The sequence below is a fragment of the Triturus cristatus genome, chromosome 3_1, assembly GCF_964204655.1.
Source record: "Triturus cristatus chromosome 3_1, aTriCri1.1, whole genome shotgun sequence".
Lineage (NCBI taxonomy): Eukaryota > Metazoa > Chordata > Amphibia > Caudata > Salamandridae > Triturus > Triturus cristatus.
In genome coordinates, this window is record NC_140583.1 from 664156803 (window position 1) to 664180838 (window position 24036).

At 40.5% G+C, this 24036-nt stretch overlaps 1 protein-coding gene across 7 annotated transcripts in view; it reads left to right on the forward strand.

Moving 5' to 3' along the window:
* The window catches only part of ARNT2 (aryl hydrocarbon receptor nuclear translocator 2), an 803119-nt gene that overhangs the window by 399464 nt on the left and 379619 nt on the right, over positions 1 to 24036 (forward strand). For all 7 annotated transcript variants that reach the window (XM_085644710.1, XM_085644711.1, XM_085644712.1 and 4 more), the window contains 3 exons: positions 8896 to 8972; positions 13827 to 13961; positions 20036 to 20110. In XM_085644710.1, coding sequence (XP_085500836.1) covers positions 8896 to 8972; positions 13827 to 13961; positions 20036 to 20110 — 287 coding nt within the window. The remainder of the gene's footprint in view (positions 1 to 8895; positions 8973 to 13826; positions 13962 to 20035; positions 20111 to 24036) is intronic.

Sequence of the window (24036 nt, forward strand, 5' to 3'; positions counted from 1 at the left end):
TCATTTTGGTGACACTCTTTCTACAGCGTATTGTACTCCTATGTTCGACAATGCGTTGTTTAATTTTGCGTGTAGTCATTCCAACGTATCTAATGCCACACGGACATGTGAGTAGGTAGATAACGTTGGATGAATTGCAATTCGTGTGGGTACGTTGGCTCCACACCTTATCTTGTTCCAGATTCAGAGTTTTGCTTGCTTTTGTGAGGTGGCACACACTGCATTGCCCACAGGGGAAATGTCCTGTTACTTTGGGAAGACCCCAGGATTGTAGGACAGACGGAATGTTGTCAGGTGGTGATATACGTGGTCGCGTATGTACTAGAGCATCTTTTATACTTCTAGCCTTCTTGAAAGAAAATAGTGGTTTATCCCATTGCAGGTTGTTACTCAGTAGGATGCCCCAATTTTTGCGGATGGATTTGGTGACAGCATTGGAAGCCGTGCTGTAGGTCGTTACACATGTCAAAGGAACATCTTCCGTTGTTTTTACTGAATCCTCAAGTAAAGCCTCTCTGTGTTGATTCTTTGCCCTCTTGCAGCTGCGTTTTAGAATTTTATCCGGGTAACCCCTTCTTTTCAGTTTGGTTGAAAGGTTATCAGATTGAATGCGGAAATCTTCCATGCGACTGCAGTTGCGTCTGATACGCAAGAATTGACCAAAAGGGAGGTTTTCCCTAAGTGGTCGTGGATGGAAACTTGAGAAGGCTAAAAGATTGTTCTTTGAGGTCGGTTTATAATATGTTTTTGTGACCAGCTTGTCTTCACACTTGGTGATAGTGAGGTCCAGAAAGATTATTTCATTCTGGTCATATGTGTTGGTGAACTTCAGACTCGGATCGCAGGTGTTGATCCATTCAAAGAACTTGACGAGTTCGGTTTCAGGTCCTTTCCAGATCACCAGAATGTCGTCTATATATCTTTTCCAAAAAGATATATAGAGAGAGAAAGGGTTGTTGGGAGTCAATATGTACTTCTGTTCGAAATCGTACACGTAAAGGCCTGCCACACTAGGGGCAAAGGTACTCCCCATGGAAGTACCGGTAGATTGGAGGAAAAGGGTCCCCTTGTATTCAAAGAAGTTCTTTTCTAAGGCTAGAGTTGCACAGTCAACAATGAACTGTTTCGAAGTCTGAAAATCCCAGGGACTCGTCTCCAAAGTTTCGCTAATGACCCTGATGGTATCTTCCTGCGGAATGCTGGTGTATAGACTTTCTATGTCTAAAGAGACCAGGAAGGTTTGTTCGTCTGTCAGGATTACATCCTGTAGAAGTACCAGTAGGCTCTTGGTATCTTTCAAGTAGGTGGATGTGCTCTGGATTAAGGGTTTTAGGAAAAAATCACAGTATATTGAAAGAGGCTCCAGAAGGGAGCCAATTCCAGAGACAATGGGACGGCCAGGCGGAGGAGACTTGTTTTTATGAGTTTTGGGTAGCGTATAAAAGTAGGGAATAATCCCTTCACTTTTAGTTAAGAAGTCAGCCTCATGTCTGCTTATATGGCCGTTGGACTCTGCCTCCTCTACCAGGTTAATGATCATTGTCTTCAGCTCTGGAGAAGGGTCAATGGTTAAGGGGGTGTAACTAATCCTGTCCGCAAGGAGGCGTCTGCATTCAGTGTCATACGCTGATGAATCCTGGATAACAAGACCCCCACCCTTGTCTGCTGGTTTGATGACAATGGAAGTGTTAGACTGGAGAGTTTTTAGTGCTTGGAACTCATCGGTACTCATGTTCTTAAAAGTGTCAGTATCCTCGTAAGCTTCAATGTCATTGAATACTGCCTGCTCAAAAGCAATGAGTTCTGCTGGGACAGTATGAGGTGGTGGAGTGAAGGTAGATTTTAGTCGTAATCCTGTATCACTCTCAGGCAAAGGAGGGCTACTGGCTTGATGTTTTTCAAAGTAGTGTTTAAGTTTCAGCTTTCTAAAGAAATCCGACAGTTCACAGTGTAAACGGAAACGGTCAAGGCGAGCGGTTGGAACAAAACCTAACCCCTTCTCTAGGACTCGTTTTTCAGTGTCTGTGAGTACGAGGGAAGATAGGTTAGTCACTAAGGTCTCTGATTGCTCGGTCCTGCTTGTTGCGCCCCTGACTTGCTCCTCGTGTTGATCCCTGTTCCCTCGTCTGGTCCCCAATGTACCTGATTTCTTCTCCTTCCCCTGCCTCTGCGGCCTCTCTCTAAAAAAGGGGGGCGGTACATGTTGGGTGGATAGGAAGGAATCGGCATGAAGGCTGGATTCCAACCCATCATGGGGAATTGTGGAGGTTGATGGTATTGGTTAGGGAGGTTGGTGCCTTGATTAGGAAAAACAGGCCACTGTTGTTGGTAATTCTGGTACCTGCCCTTACCCCGACCCCTTTGTCTGCTCTTGAAACTACCACTGCTTGAACCACTGGTGGTGGATGTGTCGTCATCAGATGTATTGTCTGAGTAGTTGGAACCGCGTTGCGGTGGTGTATAGTTAGGGTCGGCATAGGGGTATACTTTGGTGAATGCAAAGCGCTTAAGATCTTTTTGGAACTTTTGTGCCTTGGATTGTGTTAGGTTGTCTTTATATTCGTTTATTTCTTTATTTAGTTCCTCAAGCTTCTTCTTATACCCTGTCAGTGTTGTTCTGAAATGGGTTTCAGTGAGTTGGATCTCGACCATTAGTGCTTCAGACAGCCTCAGGGCCGTCTTAATGATCAGGACCAACCAGTCACGGGTACAGTGCCAGGCTATCTGTGCCCACTCTTTCCTGAAAATAGAGTCTTCTAGGAAAATACGCGGGGCATTGGTCACCAATAAACCTCTGGGAGCTATGTTGTTACGTAAATATTCAGTGAGAATAGTGCCGTGTAGGATGGTGCGGATGCGGTCACGTTTTTGCTCAGATAGTTTATCCCATTCAGTTGTTTGCGAGATAGTCTGGGCAATGGATGGGTCTGAAAAGAGGGAGGGGTCAGCCAGGAGGGCATCGACCTCCTCATCAGTATAGGTTAAACCAGGATTCTCCATATTGAAACCAAGCAAAAGGACAAAGTAATTTCAATTTTGACCACCAATTTATGGGTCAGTGCAATTTTTGTCCAAGAGAGTAATATCTCAAAGAAAAACTCTCGCAGCTGTGCGCTGCCGAAATATAAATTAACAACAGGAGAGGGAGGGAATTTTTGGAGCCACTCTTAGTCCCCCAGGGCTAGTATAAATCAACAACAAAAGAGTGTGTCCATCAAATGTGAACAAGTGCAGGGAAGATAAGAAAGAGTGTCACCAAAATGACAGAGCACTACTCAGCCCTCAAACACACCCCTGACGACTTAACCTGGACCATAATTGAGCAAATCAATCCAGGAATCAGAACGACCAACATCTTGTTCGAGAAGGAACAACGTTGGATCTATCGCCTGTCCAGTCACCTCACAGGTTTTAACGATAACATCCCCTGGGGCACAGTACTAAAAAGGTAAAAAGCCATATGGATTATATACCACTGTTACACTTAACAAGTCACCTTATGGCTTTGCACCATCTCTATAACGCTGTAGACGCATCTCAAAATGAACATATTGAGGCTCCTTTGACCACCCAGGAGGCAATATTCCACAATATTCCACACTATCTCATCATTGCCTCTATTGAAACGTGCGTCAACACCAACTTACGTTTCATTTCCATTGGCTTACGACATTAGGTATTGAACTATGGGTTTATTTTCTACACCAAGCCCCGCCTCCACTAAAGACAGACTAGGCTATGATCATGGCACTGTTTCACTGGCACGACTGTTCTAAATTATTGCAACACGCAAAACGTTATTCACCATAAATAAAAAATTCTCCTATGGCAGATAGTTATTATGGTAACGTTATTGTCAGGCTGTATCCCTCCTTGTTTTGGGCTAACGAAAATACCCCCTTTTTTCATTCCAGCCTCTGGTCACTGTACCGCTATAATTCTACCGAGGCTTCCCGGAAGTGTACAAAGTCTTCATTTTGCCCTTGACAAGCAGCAGTCTAGTCTCTTCCTTCTTTTCCCCGCGTCCACGTCCCACGTGATTCACGTGATGACGTGACGCCGTCCCAATTGGAAAAACGCTGACTATTTCTTCCTCTCGGCGGCTCGGGACATCAACATCCGAGTCCGCAGGAGGGCCGAATAGGTGTTGCAGAGGGCTGGTGGCTTTGGAGTAGTAAGTAATGGTGCTACAGGACGGAAGCCTATACCCACCCTCCAATCGTGTAAGTTTTTAATCTTTCTTATTCTTTTCACTCCACGTCCAGAGTGTGACTACAAGTCCCGCCTCCCACCCGGACTCATGCTGTGAAACAAAATTGAACATCACGTAAGCAATGAGATTGGCTCTCGCGATGTTCACAATTTCACTTGATACATTTACCCTCGATTCTCCATCACAACCCAAGCATTTTATTTTATTTTATTTTACGCCTCCTACAGATCGGCCATAATACAGTGCTGACCATCAATGTGAAGGCCATATACTTTTGTCGCTTTGCCGTATCACCCCACAAAAAACAGGGTGTATCACTTTATCGGCACAATTAGCGATAGCGCTAAAGAGCACCACATGCCTTTAGATTCTGAACACGGGCAAATACTAATGAATTTTGCTACCCGCAGTTCCAAGGACATGGAAATCCCCACCATGTGTGTGCATGAAATTTCCTCACGACACGTGTGTGATTTAGCTCATGCCTGTTCTTGTGCAAATATATATGTATGATGTGAATCTCTGTTTGTTTGTTCTGTATTGTCCTTTTTTCATTTCAACAGAACTGAACCTCTCAGAAATTGCTGAAGGGTAAACGCAACCGTAAGTTTCAAAGCGGTTTCTGATCCCACAGGTTAGGGTACGCCTTAGCGTGCGTACACCGCCGTGGTGGTCTCACTTTAGGTCCTGACGAATGCTTCGTGCACTGACGCAAGAAGCAGAAACATGTTGACCACTCCTTTCACTATGCACTTGATTTAGGACGTAGCTGGTCTAATTATCACCAGTTCATACCGTCCGCCACACCATTTTAACTGTGTCCAGTTTACCATTATTAAATTCATTATTGGTTGAAACTGCGACATATTTTAAACTTACACTATCACTCTTTGCACTGCACCCACACACAAAAAACCTGCTCCGCTGTAATTCAGGCGTCGTAGCACACCGGGGAGACACTCGGTCTCTCCGGTGGGAACCCAATGATGAAGCATGTCACCAACTAGGTTGGTGAGTGAGGGTTCTTTTAAAAACATAGTGATTCACTCTTCTTATCTTCCCTGCACTTGTTCACATTTGATGGACACACTCTTTTGTTGTTGATTTATACTAGCCCTGGGGGACTAAGAGTGGCTCCAAAAATTCCCTCCCTCTCCTGTTGTTAATTTATATTTTTATCTGTTCCCATGAGGCACAGGGTCAAGACTGATTTGCATATGGCCAGGTCTAAACTGGGGTGGTATGGTGAGCAAAAAATTATGGGTTTAATTCAGATCTCTTGACTGGGGGAAAATGTTTTGATTTGTTCTGCATTCCGTCCATCAATTGTGTGTCTTTTAATATTGTTTCAGTGGCATACTCACGCTTGTTCATAGTGAGTCAGTTAAAGGCTGCTTTCATTGCATTGCCCTGAGACAACACCCCAAACTGAGCACCAAGTGTGGTTGAGTCTTTTCTGCCTTCAGCTCTTTCTCAATATTTAGTTAATATTGTTTTCATAAAGATTCCTGCTGAAGATGTCACTTTCACTGCACTCTCTGAAACAGATGTAATTATTTTTCAACTGACTAAAGCTCGTTTTATTGACCTGAGAATAGTGAAAGGCTTTCAGAAGCTTATACGTGATTCCATTGAGTGATCTTGACAGCTAATGTATTTTAGGTGGTGACTGCATATGCGTAGGACCTCCACCTCTCAGAAAGATATCTTTCACGCTGTGATCTTAAGCAAAGAGCATGCAAGCTAAACATAGGAAGATCTTGCTGGAGAATTTCAGTTCTAGATGCAATCATAAGGTGTTAAAAGCTGCAGTTATTAACAACCTCATGTACCATCAAACCTGGTGATTAGTAAGTGAAAAAGGGCACAGAAAATAAATCACACCAAGGCCAGGTAAAATGAAGAGCTCTGCGATTGTTGTTTTTAAGTGTAGGTGTGTAAACTGAGCAAGTATGGAGAACATTCTGATTCCTACAGTGTTTCATGGAGAAGGTGCAACCTGAACTTGAAGCTCTCTTCATACTGAATGTGATGAACCATCCTTTTGACATGTGCTTCCTAGCACTTGTTGCAGTTATTACTGATAATCATCGGTCCTAGCAGATCTTATTAAGCAATGTTAATTTGCTGATATTATAGGGTTTTCTTAATCTAAGTATACTTGTTTGCACTGTTCTTGGGTTTCAATAGATTGGCTGTTTATGGTTGATTGGTTGTGTATGTTTAATAAAAAATAGTTAAATGTCTAGTATTGTAATTGTTCGAGTTGACAAATGTAAAAGTAAATTGGAATTTGATCTTTGCAAAGTTACATGAATGATTGTTTTGCCTTTTCCTTTGAGATGGTTGGATGTTGATTACTCAAGCTCTGCATTTTGTTTTGTAGACCGCACTGCTAGTCCGGTATTAGTGGTGATGCAATTTTTCCGAATTAGCGTGTTGTACGTTTAATCTACCCTCATCTCAATAGTTCTCAGAAGTTAGTTGATGTACTTTTGTTGCGTTTACAACACAATACCAACTATTTGGATTTGATGGTGTGGTGCGTATGCTTGTGTCCAAATTTGTGTAGCGTGTTCTGGTTGAAAAAGATGAATACTAGTTGTAATTGGAAAAAAAGTGTTATGTAGAGTACTGTCAAGTGTAAGGTGCTGTTGGGTATCCAATGGTAGCCAATTGAAAGTGTGTTCAGAGCATTTGAAAGGAGAAACAGTGTTCCGGGTTATTGCAATGCTGGTAAAGAGCAAGTGAGTGACTGGGGGTGGCAGGGAAGCATAGCAAAAATGCTTTTAGGAGAGAGAACCATGGCTTTTTTCATGCAGCAAGGAGTGAGTGATTGGTGGACTGAATGAATGATTATAGTGTTTGTGGGAAATGTGGTAGGAAGAGAAAAGGTTGACAGGAGTGTTTGAATCAAGGAGCACAGAGGTGATAATTGTAAAAACTACCAGTCCTGCATTGTTCCCCAAATCCAAAAACAGATTTGCCCAAGAGGTCGCTCAGTTGCAATTGGGCATTGACCCGTCCTTGTTTTAGTTGAATGTATGATGTTTTGGACCATGATTATTTCTGAATATTAGGATATTACTAGAAGAAAATATTTTTTACAGCAAAATTTCAATATGTTCATTATGAAGAATAATACAGAATAAGGTTTAAAATGATATGTTCTGAGGATATTGACAAATTATTTGAAAACTGCGGCAGGGCCATGCTTATGATTTTAGAGATTTTATTTATTTAATTTTTATTTAATTTATTTAGTTTATTGACTTGTAAAGACCCAGAATCACCCACTGAGGGTTATCTCTATGTTTATAAACATCCAAAGATTCAAATGGTCTGTTAATTTATGTGCCACATATCAGGACGCTGCATCATTTTACCCAGTCATTACATATAAAACAATTAACCTATATGATTACAGACAAATGAAAATATGTTTCTCAAAAAAAGTTAGTGCTACCTTCGCACACCTGCTCACAAAGACCGGGATTAAACAAAAGACTTTTGAATTTTCTAGGCCATCCGATCACTATGTGCTTTTCTTCCCAGGGTGAATGGACATACATTCTGCATTTTTTCTTATTTGCATCTTGATAGCAACCTTTTCTAACTCTACCTCTCATTCTAAAGTTTAAAAGCTTTTTCACATGCTAGGTCCTATAAAATTGTTATTTAGCATTTGCACAATAGCCACTAGTATAGCATTGCAACACTCACTCTTTGGGAACATTACAGGCGGACTTTTATTATTTGGATGCAGAGATATGTGCTTGTAGTGTGAGGTGTGTGGGAAACGTTGGTTGAGATGTATCCGGTCCCGATGTGGAGTGAATGTTTTATGTTGAGCTTGACACTGCTGGTTTACATGCAAAAGTTTGAGGTATTTGAGGTTATTAGGGCATTGATTGTGCAGCATTTATTGGATCTGTCTGATTGAACATTACTAATATTTTAGATTTGCGATTCCCCTCCTATTCAGTGATTTCTTTCAACATGAGAAAGTAAAGAAGTGCCACATTGTGTGAATCTTTTGGGTCCACACAAAGCAGATGGCACCCCTCAAGGAATATGCAAAGACTCAACATATGGTCTATTGCTTCTGCCAGAATCAATGTAAATGCAACTCAAGGAAATCCACTGAAACCTCTGAGGTCCTGTAGCCAGAACTGGTGAACAATTCTCAATCCAAGATGAAATCACTGACACTTTATAAAAGGGTTTATGAGGACAACCAGTAGCAATAAAGGAACAACCCTAAGAAATCCAGACACCTGTTTGATACACCCAGGAGTGTGAAACTGTAACCCACTTGTGTGAGTGAGATTCAGAAATCCATAGAAAGAAAGTATTTTGATTAAGGAAAGTGAGGGAGCAGGAGAGAAAAAGTAGGAAAAGGATCCGAGGAGGCTTAAGTAGTTGTTCAGACATTAGGCCCTTTCTGAGAGCTAACAGCTCTTAATAGAAGGCATGTAACAGGAAAATACATTTTACCTGGATGCCTGGGTTGGACGTGATTCTGTTGTTCTCTTACCTGTCCTGTATTTTTAGGAATGCAGTATTTGTACATGTAATATATCCGAAGATGCCATCATTCCATACTTTAAGATCCTTATTATAAAATGTCAAGTAAAAAAAAAAGTAATTTGTCAAGGTTTGTAAAAATGTGGCCTTTTCAGGAATGACCATCCCTGAAGAAGACTCAGAAGTGGGCCAAGGAAGCAAGTACTGCCTGGTCGCAATTGGAAGGCTTCAGGTGAGATTTTATTAATTAGTCTCATGTATGTCTCAGTCCTAGGTGGCTCCTTCACCATCTATACAAATGCACATCTTTGCCTTCTTCCACACATTCAGGTCTGTGTCCAGTTTTGGGCTTCTTTCACCCAGACAGACATCAGCACACAGTCCTGCCGTCCTTTCCAGTTGACCCTCACAAATCGCTTTCATGACATTAACAATTTCTCATTACATGTAAAGCTTAGTACAACCTCAGTTCTGGCAATATTTATTTAGTCTATATTGTGCTAATACAGCCTGAATTACTCTCGTGAGTGTTTCTCTAGCATGCAAAAGAATAGGTTACCACTGAAGGTGATAGGTTCATCTAACAATTCAGTGCTCAGCCTCATTGTCATAGCAAAGTTTACACGTGGATAGGAATAGGTAAGTACTTATCCCTTTTTGGAATTTCCAGTTTCAAGTCAAAGCTCCATGGAAGAGTGTTTGAATACCTTAGACACTTGTTCAGAGACGTCACCCACCAAAACATTGAAACCTCACTAGGTATGTAGTCAGTTTTATTTTAGATAGAAAAAAGTTAGTATTTTCCTAGCAGATGGGGTACAAATTTGCTGGCAAGAGATTGTGGCTGCCAAGTTCATCGACCTGTATACTAAGTAGAGGTCTTTGGAGCCATACCACTGATAGATGTGGAGCTAATTCAGAGCCTTGATGGTGTGATCATGACACTGTGTGAGGAGGGGAGTTGATGAGCCCAAAAGAATGTGTGGTGCGTGGACAGCCATAAGTGTATATTGTATGTAAATACAGTGTTTGTAGACCTGGAGTAAGGCAGTAGAGTGGTGTATATGGTCAAAGGTTAAGATACTATCAGTGAACAATTGGATTGTGACCTGGGCTCTGAGAGTGGAGGTGGCTGATGCTTCGTCTTGATATAGTGTTAGGTGTTGCTGCAGTGAGGGTTGCATGGGTAGAGGCATTGGGTAATATATGCAGTTAGTACTAGGTAGTTTACTCTACTCTCACACTCACACACTCTCACTTCCACGCTCTTGCTTTGTCTCCTCTGATTCCAAAACTCTGCATGCACAGATGCACAGCAACTTGCAGTAGACCTCATCCATTGACCTACACCATATAATATGTCACTTGATCGTCTGTGTTGGGTGCCCCTGATCCTGAGTGGTGAGCTGACCACCAGTTTGCTGGACCGTAGCACAAAGCTAAACTACCTTGCTTCACACTTAGGATGCATCCTTGGAGTAGCAGTGGGACTATTTGTATTAAGTGTCAGCACTGTTATGCAAATTGCCAGGCCTAGCTGCTGCACTGTACTAAATGAGAGGCACTTTCCGGTTATCCCCAACAGACTCGGGTTGTAAGATTTATTCACAAACCTTAAATTACTAAACTAAAATGACTTCCAACTTTTTCCTCCTTATTTGTTGAATCTTTGATTTTTTTTTCTCTTTATTAGTAAAACTAATCAGTGTGCACTACATGATGTTGCTGTTCTTGCCAGACCAGAGCTCTTAAGTAGGTGCCAGGTATCCTACCCCCCCTCCACCCCTAAGAACATTATTTATACTAGGATTCTGTCAATGGTTTGGCACTTTACCCCTTCTCTAAGTAGTATCTATGTCTCCTCTTAAGCATGCATGTCATCCCAGTTTTGTAAATCAAGGGTCTTTTTGCCTCTGACCTCCTGTTTTTGACTGTGTGCTGCATTTTGTTTTTGCTGGCTTTAGGTCAATGGGCACTTTACTACTACTACTACTACTGACCAGTGCTAAAGTGCAAGTTCTTCCTATCTAAAATATAATGGTAATTGATTTCTCCATGATTGGCATATTTGATTTACCTGTAAATCCCTAGTACTGGGCACTGTGTGCGCCCAGGGCCTGTAAATCAGATGCTACTAGTGGACCTGTAACACTGATTGTGCACCCACATGCGTAGCCTTGCAAATATGCCTCAGACCTGCCACTGCAGTGTCTGTGTGTGCAGTTTTACACTGCCATGTCGACCTGGCAAGCACACCCACTTGCCAGGCCCAAACCTTCCCTTTTACTATATGTAAGGCACTCCTAAGGTAGGCCCTAGGTAGCCCCTTGCGCAGCGTGCAGTATATTTAAACAGTACAATATGTACTGTTGTGTTTTACATGTCCTGGTAGTGAAATACTGCAAATGTCGTTTTTCACTACAACAAGGCCTATCATTCCCGTAGGTTAGCATTGGGGCTGCCTTGTAACATCTTACAAGTGTATTGTCCAATTAGGAGCTGATAGAAAATTGGAGTTTGGGGTCTCTGGACTCGCAATTTAAAAATACATCTTTTAGTGACGTTGTTTTTTAAATTGCAGGTCTGAAGATGCCACTTTTAGAAAGTTGTCAAAAGAATAATTGATTGACAGAATGTTGAACAATGTCAAACATTCACCCCAGTACTGAGAACTGGGCCTAAATCCATTGTTTTTGTGCTCCCCATGCCATTTCAGTTTAACCCCAACCATATACAAATCAATCTAGACCCTTCTCCCCATAGGAACAGTCCGACCCGAACTGCCAGGCCAGGTCCTCCCTGGACCGTGACAAACATCGAGGGACCTGGCTTGGCAGTTCTGGCCGGGCTGTTACCATGAGGAGCAGGGTCAAGACTGATTTGCATATGGCTGGGTCCAAACTTGGGTGGCGTAGTGAGCAAAAGAACGATGGATTTAACCCAGAACTCTTGAATGGGGGAGAATGTTTGATTTATTCAGCATTCCGCCCATCATTTGTTGACGCAGAACTTTTAGAAAGTTGGTCTTTTCTTACTTTAATCATTTTGTGCCTGTGTCTGTCCCTAAATAAACTTCTGACACCATATACTCCGAACACTTGGGTTGAGGACATTCTGCCAGGGAGAAGAGCTGTATTGCTGTCAGGAGATACTGCCACTTTACTGGGTGCTTTCCTGTGCTGGCCTGCTGCTTCTGTCCTGGGAGTGAAAGGACTGGACTTGCTACATCCTGCTCCCAAGGTTCTCCAAGGGCTTGTGTGTGCTTGCCTCCTGTTGACAAGTCTCAGAGCCATCAAAAACTTCACCTGCATCTTGCGAACAGAACCTGGACATCTCTGCTGGGAGTCCTGATTGCCAAGTGATGCTAAATCCAGTTCAGCGGCCTTTGAAATCCAGATGTTGGTGCTATGACCCAAGAAAAGCAACCCCGACACCTTCAGCGACGCTGCTGCCTTCACCGGAGCTGAACGCACCGCCTGTGAAGAGCACAACACACTGCCGGACTTGCAATGCAGCTCTTGTGTTGCCAACGACAGCAACTTATAGACTCCGACTCCGAGCCAAGAGCACCGCTCATGAAGAGCACAATGCACCGCCCTGACAAACATTGCAGCCCGGACCTCCCTGACGACATTGCTCCGGCCAGACGCCACAGACGCTGCCTGCACTGGAGCTGAAGGCACCGTTCGTGAAGAGCACCACGCCGACTTGCACCGCAGCCCTGATGCCTGACGACGCCAGCTCTTCAACCGCGATATTGCGGCATCGATAACCGACATGTGTGTCCTCTGGGATTCATCGACACCGCACCGTCCTAGGGAACCAGCGCATCACCACCGATGCCGCATCACCTCCCGTGCAACAGTAAGGAACCGACACATCACCTCCCCTGCCTAGCAGTAAGGAACCAATGCCTTGCCTCCCTGTGGTAGTAAGGAACTAATGCCTCACCGGCGCAGCGACACCTTACCTCCCTGACGCCGTGCAACAACTTTATTTTCCTTGTTTTCCAAGGTACCATAACCGGGTCCGTGTGACTTCGCAGCTTGCGCGCGCTTCCTTACGATCAGCGGCAAAATGTTGGATTAGTACCTGTCACAAGGTTGACAGAGCCACAGTTGGAGCAATTGATTTCTAAAAGCTGTTCTTTTAAGTGGTCTTTGCAAAAGTGATAACTTGATTTGTGCATGTTGGATTTTTGTCATTTTGATCTTGTTTTACTCTAATACATATTCGTTATTTTTCTAAACTGGTGTGGAGTACTTTTGTGGTGTTTTCAGTGTGTGCGCGAGCGTGTTTGTGTGTGTGTGTGTGTGTGTGTGTGTGTGTGTGTGTGTGTGTGATAAGCGTGACTGCACGTGCCATGCTGCCAAGGTGGTGAGCAGGGGCTTCCTTATGTGTGTAATCCCCTCACCCTGACTAGAGAGAGCGTCCCTACTTGGACAGGGTGCAAAGCACTGCCAACTGGAAACCCCATTTCTGTCAGTCACACTTAGCAATGTAGACAAACCATTTGGACAGGATTGTCAGTTTCTTACTGGCTGAGACAAGGCCAAGGTGGTATAATTGAGCTTTTTAACAAAATAAAGAAACCAATATGTATTGCGGAGTAATTTATGGAAGATAAATTAGTCCATAGGTGTTTCCTCCGATGACAGAGTGGAAACAAGCCGATTCAGACACGTGCACTTCCTTTGTATCTCGTTTTATCTCTCTCTCTCTCTCTGGTTTCCTTCTCTCCTAGGCTCTGATGTTGCTTCTTTGTACACAGTCTAACCGTTCTACTTATGCCTCTTGGACTAATTGATTAAATATTGTAGCAGAAGATCCACTTTTTCAGCTGATAGCATTCATTTCCAGCAAACGCTTGGCAGTGAAGTAGTGGTGCCTCACTAATTTGTATCCTATATCCTTATAATGCAGTTTCACCTCCCAGTAATTCAAGGTATTCCTTTATACCTCTCCATAATGCAGGTGAAATCTTGTTTCTTTCTATATGGCAGGTCCTTCATGTCTCATACATTTCTATAAAGAAAGTTCATCTTGTCACACATCTCTAACACTTTTATCTTCTGTTCCTCCATAGGTCACTAGCTCACCTGGCTCAATGGACATGAACTCTGTTTCTGTCCCAACTGAATTCCTCTCTCGACATAACTCGGATGGGATCATTACGTTTGTGGATCCACGCTGTATCACTGTGATTGGCTACCAGCCTCAGGTACGTGATTGCCTTCATTAAGGTCTCAAATGCAGAGCTGGTATATATCAAGTCATATGTCTCCATAAGTAACGCATTACCCATGAGTTCTGAAACACAGATTGATGCGAAGTGCTGAGCTACTCAACTGACAGTGACCTTGGTTAAATCATAGAAGAGATAAAAACTTTTTAAAGCACACTAATAGCCCTTAGGTGGTCTCAGAGTTCCTAGTACTAAGAGTGTGAGGTTCATACTGCAGATTTTTTTAAGCCTCAGATACCGACCACAAGGTATTTTAATATCGCGTTATAAGCTGTTGTATAAAACAATAGGATTTCAGAGAATCCTAACATTATAATATGAACCTGCATTCTTAGTGTGAAGTTTCGAACCTTGGGAATAGTCATCCACTTTCTGCAAGGTATTCTTTTGCTCTATAAGTTCTCTAATTACATTCTGTAACATTTATAGACCCCCAGTAATACTTTACAGAGTATGCTGAACTCCATGTTTCTTTATTAGCTAATGTTATGCCCAGTTACCCTGTGGTTTGGGTCAACAGCCCTCACAACATCTGTTCTAGGAGGAGAAATAAACTTAGGTGTATTTTGAACATGGGTATAATTTTACCTATTTGATCGGTCAGCAACAGATCCTGTGTCCATCTCTGATGCAGGTGCAACATTCACTTCTTGAACTCCTGCACCTGCACAGTATAGCATGCGCACAGTCCCTGCTATGTGATGAAAAAATAGCTGTTTATTCTAGTGGCTGTTTTCACCATGTAGCGCAGCACTAGACACAACAGAATCTATTGTTATATAGCAGGAATATGGGGTTGTTAAGCAGTGCCTCTCCCCCCCAGGTCCCCCCCTCAAATTTGTTTGTGATGAAAGCAGCTGTGTTTAGGGACTCCAAAATCGTTATTCAGTCCCCACCCTATTTAGAATAGAATGGTATGCTTTACATAGTAGAAGGGGGATGGGAGCACACTGTTTAATCTCCCAGCACAGTTCACCCCTTAGCATCCTGGTAAATGCAGTTCAGTGTAAATGCTTACTTGAATTTTTGTAGAAGTGTTTCACCAAAGTTGCTGCAGATTAGTGCTGTCAATCTCTAGACACGTGTTTCTGGATATTATCCTTCATCAGTAGAGATAAAAAACAAAATTCTGGGGTTGCTGAGAAAGTTGCCACCATCCTCTCAGGTCTCTGTACCTCTCCCTGGCACACAGGTGCATCTCCAAGAGCTCATCAGCTCAGTGGCTCAAGGGAGCCTTTTTAAACAGAAGGGAGATGGGAGCACACTGCTGCACCTCCCAGCACAGTTCACCCCTTAGCATCCTGGTAAATGCAGTTCAGTTTAAATGTTTGCTTGAATTTTTGTAGAAGTGCTTTACATAGTAGTTTAGTGGGAAATTGATCAGACTATGGTGCTTTATATTCTCGGGTTTTTATGGATACCGACTTGGCTATTACATAGCACTGGCCAATCTTCACATTTCCCCAGTATGTACAGCAGCACAACCAGGAAATTATCTAAAGTGATATGTTAAGGGCCATGGCTAGTCCACTATGGCCTTCTTAGGTAAAGAAATACATCACTGGACTGAATATGGTTCTTTAGAGCCTGGGGTTCTCAGAAGTATTGCATTACAAAGGCAGTAGATGCTGTAAAATGTGAAGTAAGTCTTTTGGTCCGAGTCAGAATCCTGGTAAAACTTTGTTTTGGTGCCACACTAGCGCTATGGCACATATTGCTACAAAGTTCAAAACCTGGCATACAAGTTACATTTTTTTAATACTCCAAAATAATGTATTTTCTCAATGGGCACAACTTTTATGTTAAACCTGAATAGGTTGCAAATGTTAAAGAAGCTCAAATGAAAATATGCTTCTCTCTGCATGCTGATCATCCATAAGATTTGTGATCCATGTAGTTTGCGGTGTTCATGACCATAAATCCAAATTCATGGTTCTGTAAACGTCTTCCTTGTTTCATGGATTTTTGTAGTTACTGACTTGCTCTGTTAATAACATGCAGTACTTTTTAGTTTGTATGTTCAGAATTTAAAAAAAATGATTCCGCCGTTTAAAATGTATATTAATAATAAATCTTCATTGTTAGTTTTTTGTTAAATCATTTACAATAATACGAGATTGAAATTCAGCAGTGTTCGAATCAATGTATCTAGGCTCCCGTATTTTTCAACTATATTAAAAACAGCACTATGTTAAAACAAAACACAGGAAGAAAAGTGTAAACCAAACAATGGTTAAAACGCCTCATCAGATGCTGCTAAACATCAACCAAATATAACATATTTATTTTGAAGCCTTAAAGAACACATCTGTGAAGTTTCTAAAAACAGCATCAGATTACATGCTTCAGACTGTTTCGGGTATTGCCATTAATTTATTCACTGAACCAATAATTTTCTCGGATTTGCCTCCAAAACAAAGACCGGTAGGTTCCTCTAAAGATCTAATGCTGTGAAGTCTGAAAATAGGTCTTAAATATATCATTTGGGCTTCAAGCAACTTGTAGCATGTACATATAATATGTGCAATAGTTTCTATACTGGAAGCACATAAACTGCAAAGCAAATGAGGCTGCATTATTGCTCCAAGAGCCCGCAAATTGGATTAGTGGGACAGAGAGCCGTTGAAATCTTAAACTATTTTTTACTAATGGATTTAATAGAGAGTACAAATACGGTTATCTACTTGAAGGACAAGTATCTTGTAGGTAACCACTATTTTTATATTCCAAACACATGCCATAAACACAGTTGAGTTGAGCTGTGTTTAGCGATTGGTTAATTACTAATTTACATTCCGTTCATGTTAACAACAGAGATTGTGGATACTAAAGCATATTCTTGTAGCATTCCCGATAAGTAACGAAGTGAAAAGATATCCTTTTTCTGCGGTGCAAATAGTTATCGCCTCTTTTATTAGGGTTTTAAGAGATTTGCTTTGTGTTAGGAAGCAGTCACATATGTAGTTCAGAAACTTTTCATTATTCTTTGTTTGTATTAAATGTATTCCCGTCTCCAGTCTCTGTCTAGCATGAAGTGTTAATTGTCTAGGGTGTAATATTTATCTTAAACAGCTAATCAAAATTTTACCTAGTTCAGCAGTACCTCACTATGCATAATTAATGTGCCATAGGTTAATAAGGGAACTAACTTAGCATTAAGTGCAGTGATTGTAGGACCTATGGTGCTTCCTTCATATTAGTTTGTAAAACGTTTGATAGCGCATGTTGTTTTTGGTAAATTTGTTGGCCTGTTTGGTGATATGTTGGGACCTATTTAAAAATTTCTGCAGTTCAATGCCAAGATACGAGTAATTCTTCACAAGGTCCATTTTGTACCGTTCGATCATCCATTTTAAAACTGGATTGTTAGTTTCAAAAACACATTTTGGTATTTTTTTGTTAGTTTTCGATTTGTTTTCATGATTATACTCTTGGAAGATAATTAACTGATGTTGAAGAACCTTAGGACTCTTTGAGAATAACACCAAGTTATCATCGTATGCCAAGAAGGGGATTTTTATGTGACCTCATTTTGGAACATTCCCATCGTTATTATTCAATGATTCTTGAAGGTCGGCTAGATACAGGGAGAAAGGAAGCTTGCTATTATGCAACCTTATTGTAGCCTGCTGGATTTTTGGATTCACTGTCAGGCCTTCGCCATCTCTTAGTTTTACCTAGACACACATTTCTGAGTTCAGGTCTAATAGAGTATGGTGTATTCCCCAAGTTGCAAGTTTCAACCAAAGTATAGTCCAGTCTACCTTATCAAAAGTTGTAGAAAAACCTATGAAATGAGCATAAACCTTCTTATCGTTTGATTGTATTGCATTGTTGGCAGGGCAGTGAATTGCAAGAATGCTATTCAGTTTTGAGCACCCAGGTTTAAACCCTGTTGTCTATTGTTTGAGTTCTTAATGCAACTGTTTCGCAAAGATTTTCCTAAATGTGTCTTAAGGTGCTATTATACAATAACTGTTAGATTCCGATTTAGGCACTTATTTACCAATTGGTTGAATGATGGAACCTTTTTCAGAACCCTGAGACCTTAGGTGTAAGGATATGGTAGTGAACACTACTGCCAAAATGGGTGATCAATTTACTGCACTTTCTTATGATCGCATTCGAGATCCCATTCGGTCCAGGGGTGCGCAATGTTTTATCCTTGTAATAATGTCTCTTACATCTGTGTAGTAACTTCATTTTGGTGACAGAAGTAGGTTTTGTGTACCTGAGGTGTTTGATCACTGTCAGCTGTTATGTTGTACTTTTGACTGCCAAATCCTATCAGTGACCAAAACTTGAACATTTTCGTACTATATATAGATTAGTAGAGTTCTGTCCATCATTGCTGCTGCTGTTGTAGGTTTACCAGGGACATTGGTCTTTTTAACTCCTTTTTTGTTTGTGTATCTTGATCCTTGGGTTGTCTATTTGCACATTTTAAGGCTTTTTTTTGTCTACAAGATCTTTTCAAGTTTTGAATTACCAGATTCTAGGGGGATTGTGGTTTAGCTTACATGTTTGGGCACCTAAGAGCCCCAGAAAGAAAATCAGACTTTTTCAGTAAATGTTAGTCTCATTTCTCCACTCTTAAATTGGGGTTCGTTTCTTGAATTATTTTAATAAATGGTTGTTCCAAAAGGTTCTCAATTTTGTTAACTGACAGTTCCATTTAATTGTTTTTTAGTGATTGTGGTGATATTCGTATTATTTGACTGTTCCCCAGCGTGAAGCTCTTCATGTATCCGTTGTAAAGTGCCTAGTTGACGTTCCTGATCACTGTCCTTTCTTTTATCAATCGTAAAATCTTGGCGTTTGGAAAATTCAGTAATGTGAATGTACATATATGGTTGTATAAGTTCCCGTAATATGAAATGTTGCTTGTGCTGGTTGATCTGCCGGAAATCTACTATTTAAAATGTTAAACCCTAGATCTTGGAAAAATTTCATGACTGTCTGTCTGTCATTTTTTGTCCTGTGTATGTATATAAGCAAAGATGCTGTTGGCAACTGACCAGTGTACCGAATGCCAAACTGAGGAGAAGCATGGTTTGTGTGCTGGATGGGATGAGATGGGTTTTGTGGTCCTACTGGACTTAAATGCTGTCTCGGAGGTATGTTCCCATTCTGTGTACCTTGCATAATCAATGCGGTCTCCCCTAGACTGGAGTCTGATCAACTGGCCCCTTGAAGAAATGCTGCCTTGAATTTAATTTCAAAGGACACAATACAATTCAATTCATGCCTCAAGAAGACACCAGTGATCCTTTGTGTATTTACTTAACATTCCCAATAACTGTGACTAGAAAATGGCTTGAAGACACTCTGTATGTGTTGAATTTGCATAAAAAACTGTACTAACGGGAGAAAAGCTAGTCAAATGTGATATAATACAGTTACAACAGGCAAAATGTCATGTTTGAACACCACATATCTCAATCAAACCTAGGCCTGGTCCTGAGGAGAACCCTAAAGTTACGAGGGGTTACGAAACGCATCGACCTTACTCAGCTAGTCGGATTTGTCTTTGATTGATTGAGATATGTGGTGTTCAAACATGGCATTTTGCCTGTTGTAACTGTATTAGATCACATTTGACTAGCTGTTGCTGGCAGGGTGCAATATGATGAATTTAAAATAATATGTACCGCCATTGCTTTGTGTCCAACTGAAGGACTGGTCATTTTTCTACAACTTTGTGTATTTTGAGTAATCGTTTATTGTCAAATGTATTATTGTCATTCACGTTATGGTTAATTTACTAACTGTTTGTTGTTTCTCTTGGTCATGATATGTTATAAATGTTACATGTGTATATTGAAAAATAATTGAACTAAGAAGGTGAAATAAAAACACCAAACCACTCTAGTTGACATAGAGATTTTGTTGAAGTAATAGCAATTTGAGACACACACCCTCACATCTTTTTGTATTAAACTATTGGTGAGGCCCTGTTTGGGTGTGTTATTGGGCCCAACCTCTTTTGTGGTTGCCTCATGTGATGATAGCATATTTGGAAATGTCATATTAATTCTATCTCTTCTTAGGATCTCCTCGGAAAAGACATTATTGAATTTTGCCATCTCGAAGACCAAAGTCACCTCAGAGAAAGTTTCCAGCAGGTAAATGAATAAATCCACATACTAAGAAGTTAAGACCAGGAAACATTTTAGTACTGATATTCGTCACTCAGGCAATATTACTTTGAACTGATGGATATGTGCTTGTACGCACAACCAACAAATCTGACTTCTCTCCCATTCAATAGATTATTTTACAGCTTCTGTTTAGAACATAGATGTGAGTAGCTTTTTGGTATGTAGAACCTTGGCAGTTGTAAATCTGAATATGAGCCATAGAAAGGACACTTGGAAATGATACATTCCCTCGTGAGCTAGGGTGACAACTTGAAAGTGCCTGCTGACACTCGCTGCAGGTCAGTCACCCAGTATGTGACAGAAGACTTACAGACTATCAAAGTATGCAACCCAGCACATAACCCTATTTTTGATCAGCACTTGGAAATAGCGGGAGGTTTCTTGGAAGAAAAAGATAGCTAGGAATCTTGGCTGCTATGTTCTGAAGTCATTGCAAAGATTTTGATTTCATCTTAAACTGTGCTTGAATTGTGAAAACTTGAGACAAAGATCATGTTTAAGTCAAGACTGAAGTTTGAACAGATGCTTTAACATAGGTATATCAGTTGCTTAGCAGTGGTGAGCCAATAGACGTTTCAAGGTCCCATGTATAGAGTAATGATTACAAGCTATTTGGGGGCTTTTCGAGGCAAGTGTCAGAAATTTTACAGGACTCTGTGACATACTGTCACCAGCCAATCTTTGCACAGCAAGGGCCAGTGAGTATTTGAGGTTGAAGGTGTTACAGGTGGCAAGGTCAAGGGTTTTGCTGATAAACTAGAATGAAATAATGCGGAGGTTGAGGAAGATATATTGTAGTTAAATGCTCTGAATAATAGAGCATTGCTTAGGATTTTGATGCGTTTTATATGCAGGTGGATATTTGCGAGGCTGAAGAGTTGATATTGGGCATTGGGGGATTTAAGGCAGTAAAAGGTAGGAGATAATTTTCGCCATTAAAGTGCACCACTACACTAATTTGCATATGGTCGTAAAGAATTGAGCCTGGGAAGTGGAAAGTAAATGTTTTGAATCTTTGACTTACAATTTAGTATAGATTGAAGAGAGACAGTCTGCAGTATGAGTTTAAAGTGGAGTGTACAAGGAGGTCTCTGATTTAGTCAGTGAAGATGTGTAGATTAAATCTGAAGGTGTGCTTTGTAGGGAGGAGGGCCAGGTAGAGAACGAGCCTTGAGCGAACTACTCTAAGAAGAGGAGGGCGTTGAATTGGCTCACTTAAAGGAATAGTGTACGATCAGGTGTAGAATATGAGGAATGCCAGGATATGGCTGCTTCAGTTATAAGGGCAATCTGTGTGTCCAGGATTATCCAAATGGAGGGGAGGCGATTGTGATGTGGGTTTAGATGAGGTTGGAGAAGGAAACATTTCAATTCAAAGTTTCTTACAGAAAGCAGAATGAAAGGGCTTTCAGTTTTGTTGTTCTGACTAGTAGCTGTGAGGCAACAAAGCAATGCTTCCAAAGGACCTGGAGATGAAGAGAAGATAGATGGTTCTGTAGAGTGCACCGATGTATGTTATCATTTTGAAGAAATATGTTATGGTCAAACTACACCAAACTGGCTTAATCAATATTTTCTATGTGAATTGCAGTTACCAAGATGATGAATTTATTTTATAAAATGTCTTGTTTAATTAAATGTTTTTATTCTGGGCCACTGAAGCTAATTTTCTTGATTTTCTGTAAATTATTGCTGTTTTTTGGTCCGTGTTTCTTCTTCTCCCCCATTTCTTTTGCCTCGGTCTTCAACCCTGTCACTTCTACGAGCCCCTGTCCTAAACTCTTTTTTTCAGTTTTTATGGTGCTTTGCTTGATTGCGTTAGACCCTGGCTACCACCATTAATCTTTCATATTTCTCGTCTTCCATCCCCTTTGTTACATTTTTCTCTTTACTACCTTATTTTTCTCCTAAATTCTCTTCTCCTCAAAACTCTTTTTCGATCATTCATGTCTGAGTCATGGTCGAAATAAAATAGATTAATTACGGACCACCTCATGCCAGATTTGATTTAAAAAAAACATTAAAGTCTTTATTCTTGTAAATCATATTTCAGGTATTGTAAGAGGGTTTTACAGCTTTAAATATATTTTTACATACCGGACCCGGGATTTAATTCCAATAAAGTATAGACTTTTGTGATAATGAGCATTTACGAAAATGGATACTTGGTAGTATGCAATTTCTCCATTTTGGAAACATCAGGTGTCTTTCCTTGTCCATTTATTGTCTAGAGAGAACAATCCTTGTCGGCAAATTCTGCACACAGATCTCTGGTTACTTGAGGATAATCCCTAAGACCATCCCGAAACTGTTCCATGTTTTCACAATAGATTCATCAACACATGACAAAGGCTATTATTGCATAAACCGCATGTGTGGACCATAAGGGTTAGAAACTCTTTTTTGATCAAGACACCTCCTGTTCATGTACTAGGCAAATCTGTTAACAGTGACTATATATATATATATATATATATATATATATATATATATATCCAGGAACTCCGATAATGTTGCTTCTGACAAACGGATATCGTGCAAAAGTTCAGTTTATTGCAAAATCACCATGCCGCCATGACGCGTTTCAGCCCGTACATGGGCCTTGATCACATGACACGGTAACGTTACATTTCATTGGTTTATATAACGTGAGTAACAAGCAAGTTGATTGGCATTTTCTGCAAACAACAAATGACATAGATGACAGACTGCTAGCAAGTATTTGGTAGTTCCATACTCGTTACAGGTTAAAATTACGTGTAAAATACAATAGGTAAAATTACATGTGATTAGCCAGAGAAGTTTATAAAAAACCTTAAAACCATAAAACATTGAATAAAATAGATTTCTGGTGTAAATACACAGGCCATGGTTTCATTGGAACAAGATGCTAGTCTGACTGTAATTGAATGCATATTAATCGATCATTTGAGCTTGAACTCTGAATATTTAAGATTAAAACCAATGTAAGAAAAAAGTGTGCAAAAAGGTGCAAAAAAGTGCTTGAATGCCTGTGGGGGTACATAGTAGGAAACCAAAAGATACATCCTTAGTCAAGGTGAATAATATAGATGTCAAGTAGGACATAGTTTATAAGCATATGCCAATGTTTGATTGTCATTACCAACATTACCCCCGGTTGGTGCATAATTTCTAAGTGCAAAAAGGCAAATGTAAATATATGTAATTCCGCTAGTTTAAATACAAACAGGTAGGTTTCCTTGCGAAAACTGTCATCTGGACAGAGCAAATATAGGCGATTGTATGCATATAGATATCCATGAGGAGAATATTCCCTCACAATGGTTACTGGAGCCCCAGTGATACTGTTTAAACATGCAATTCCGGTCTGTCCAGCATAAACATAATTTCATTTACATGAGTCTAGTAATTGATAAAACAATTTTTTTAGATATATTTTTTATATGAGGTCAGCTCATATTGGAGTATTAGGATGCAGATTGACTTTGAGAAAGTATAATGAAATATATAGGTCATAAATACGCAGATATGCAAAACATGGATGACATTTGCAAAGACCATCTAGTGATACTTCTCAGTTAATCAGATTGAGTTGCAAAATGTCTCAAGAACACAACTAGTGATTGTAGATGGCTTCTCCACAGGATCAGAGTTGAAATAATCTGTTTGAGTACACGCGAGTGTCTTCCTAAGGTGAACATTAATATTATGGACTAATGCGTGGCTGTAAATAGTATTGTTTCCTATGCAGAGATCAGGCTTATAAAGTTTTAATGAACGATGTGTAGCCTTACATATAGTCACTAGGAGGGTAGGGTACTCGATGGTTGAATAAATAAATAAATACATATATGAATCTATAAATGAATATCATGATACATACATATATATATATATATATATATATA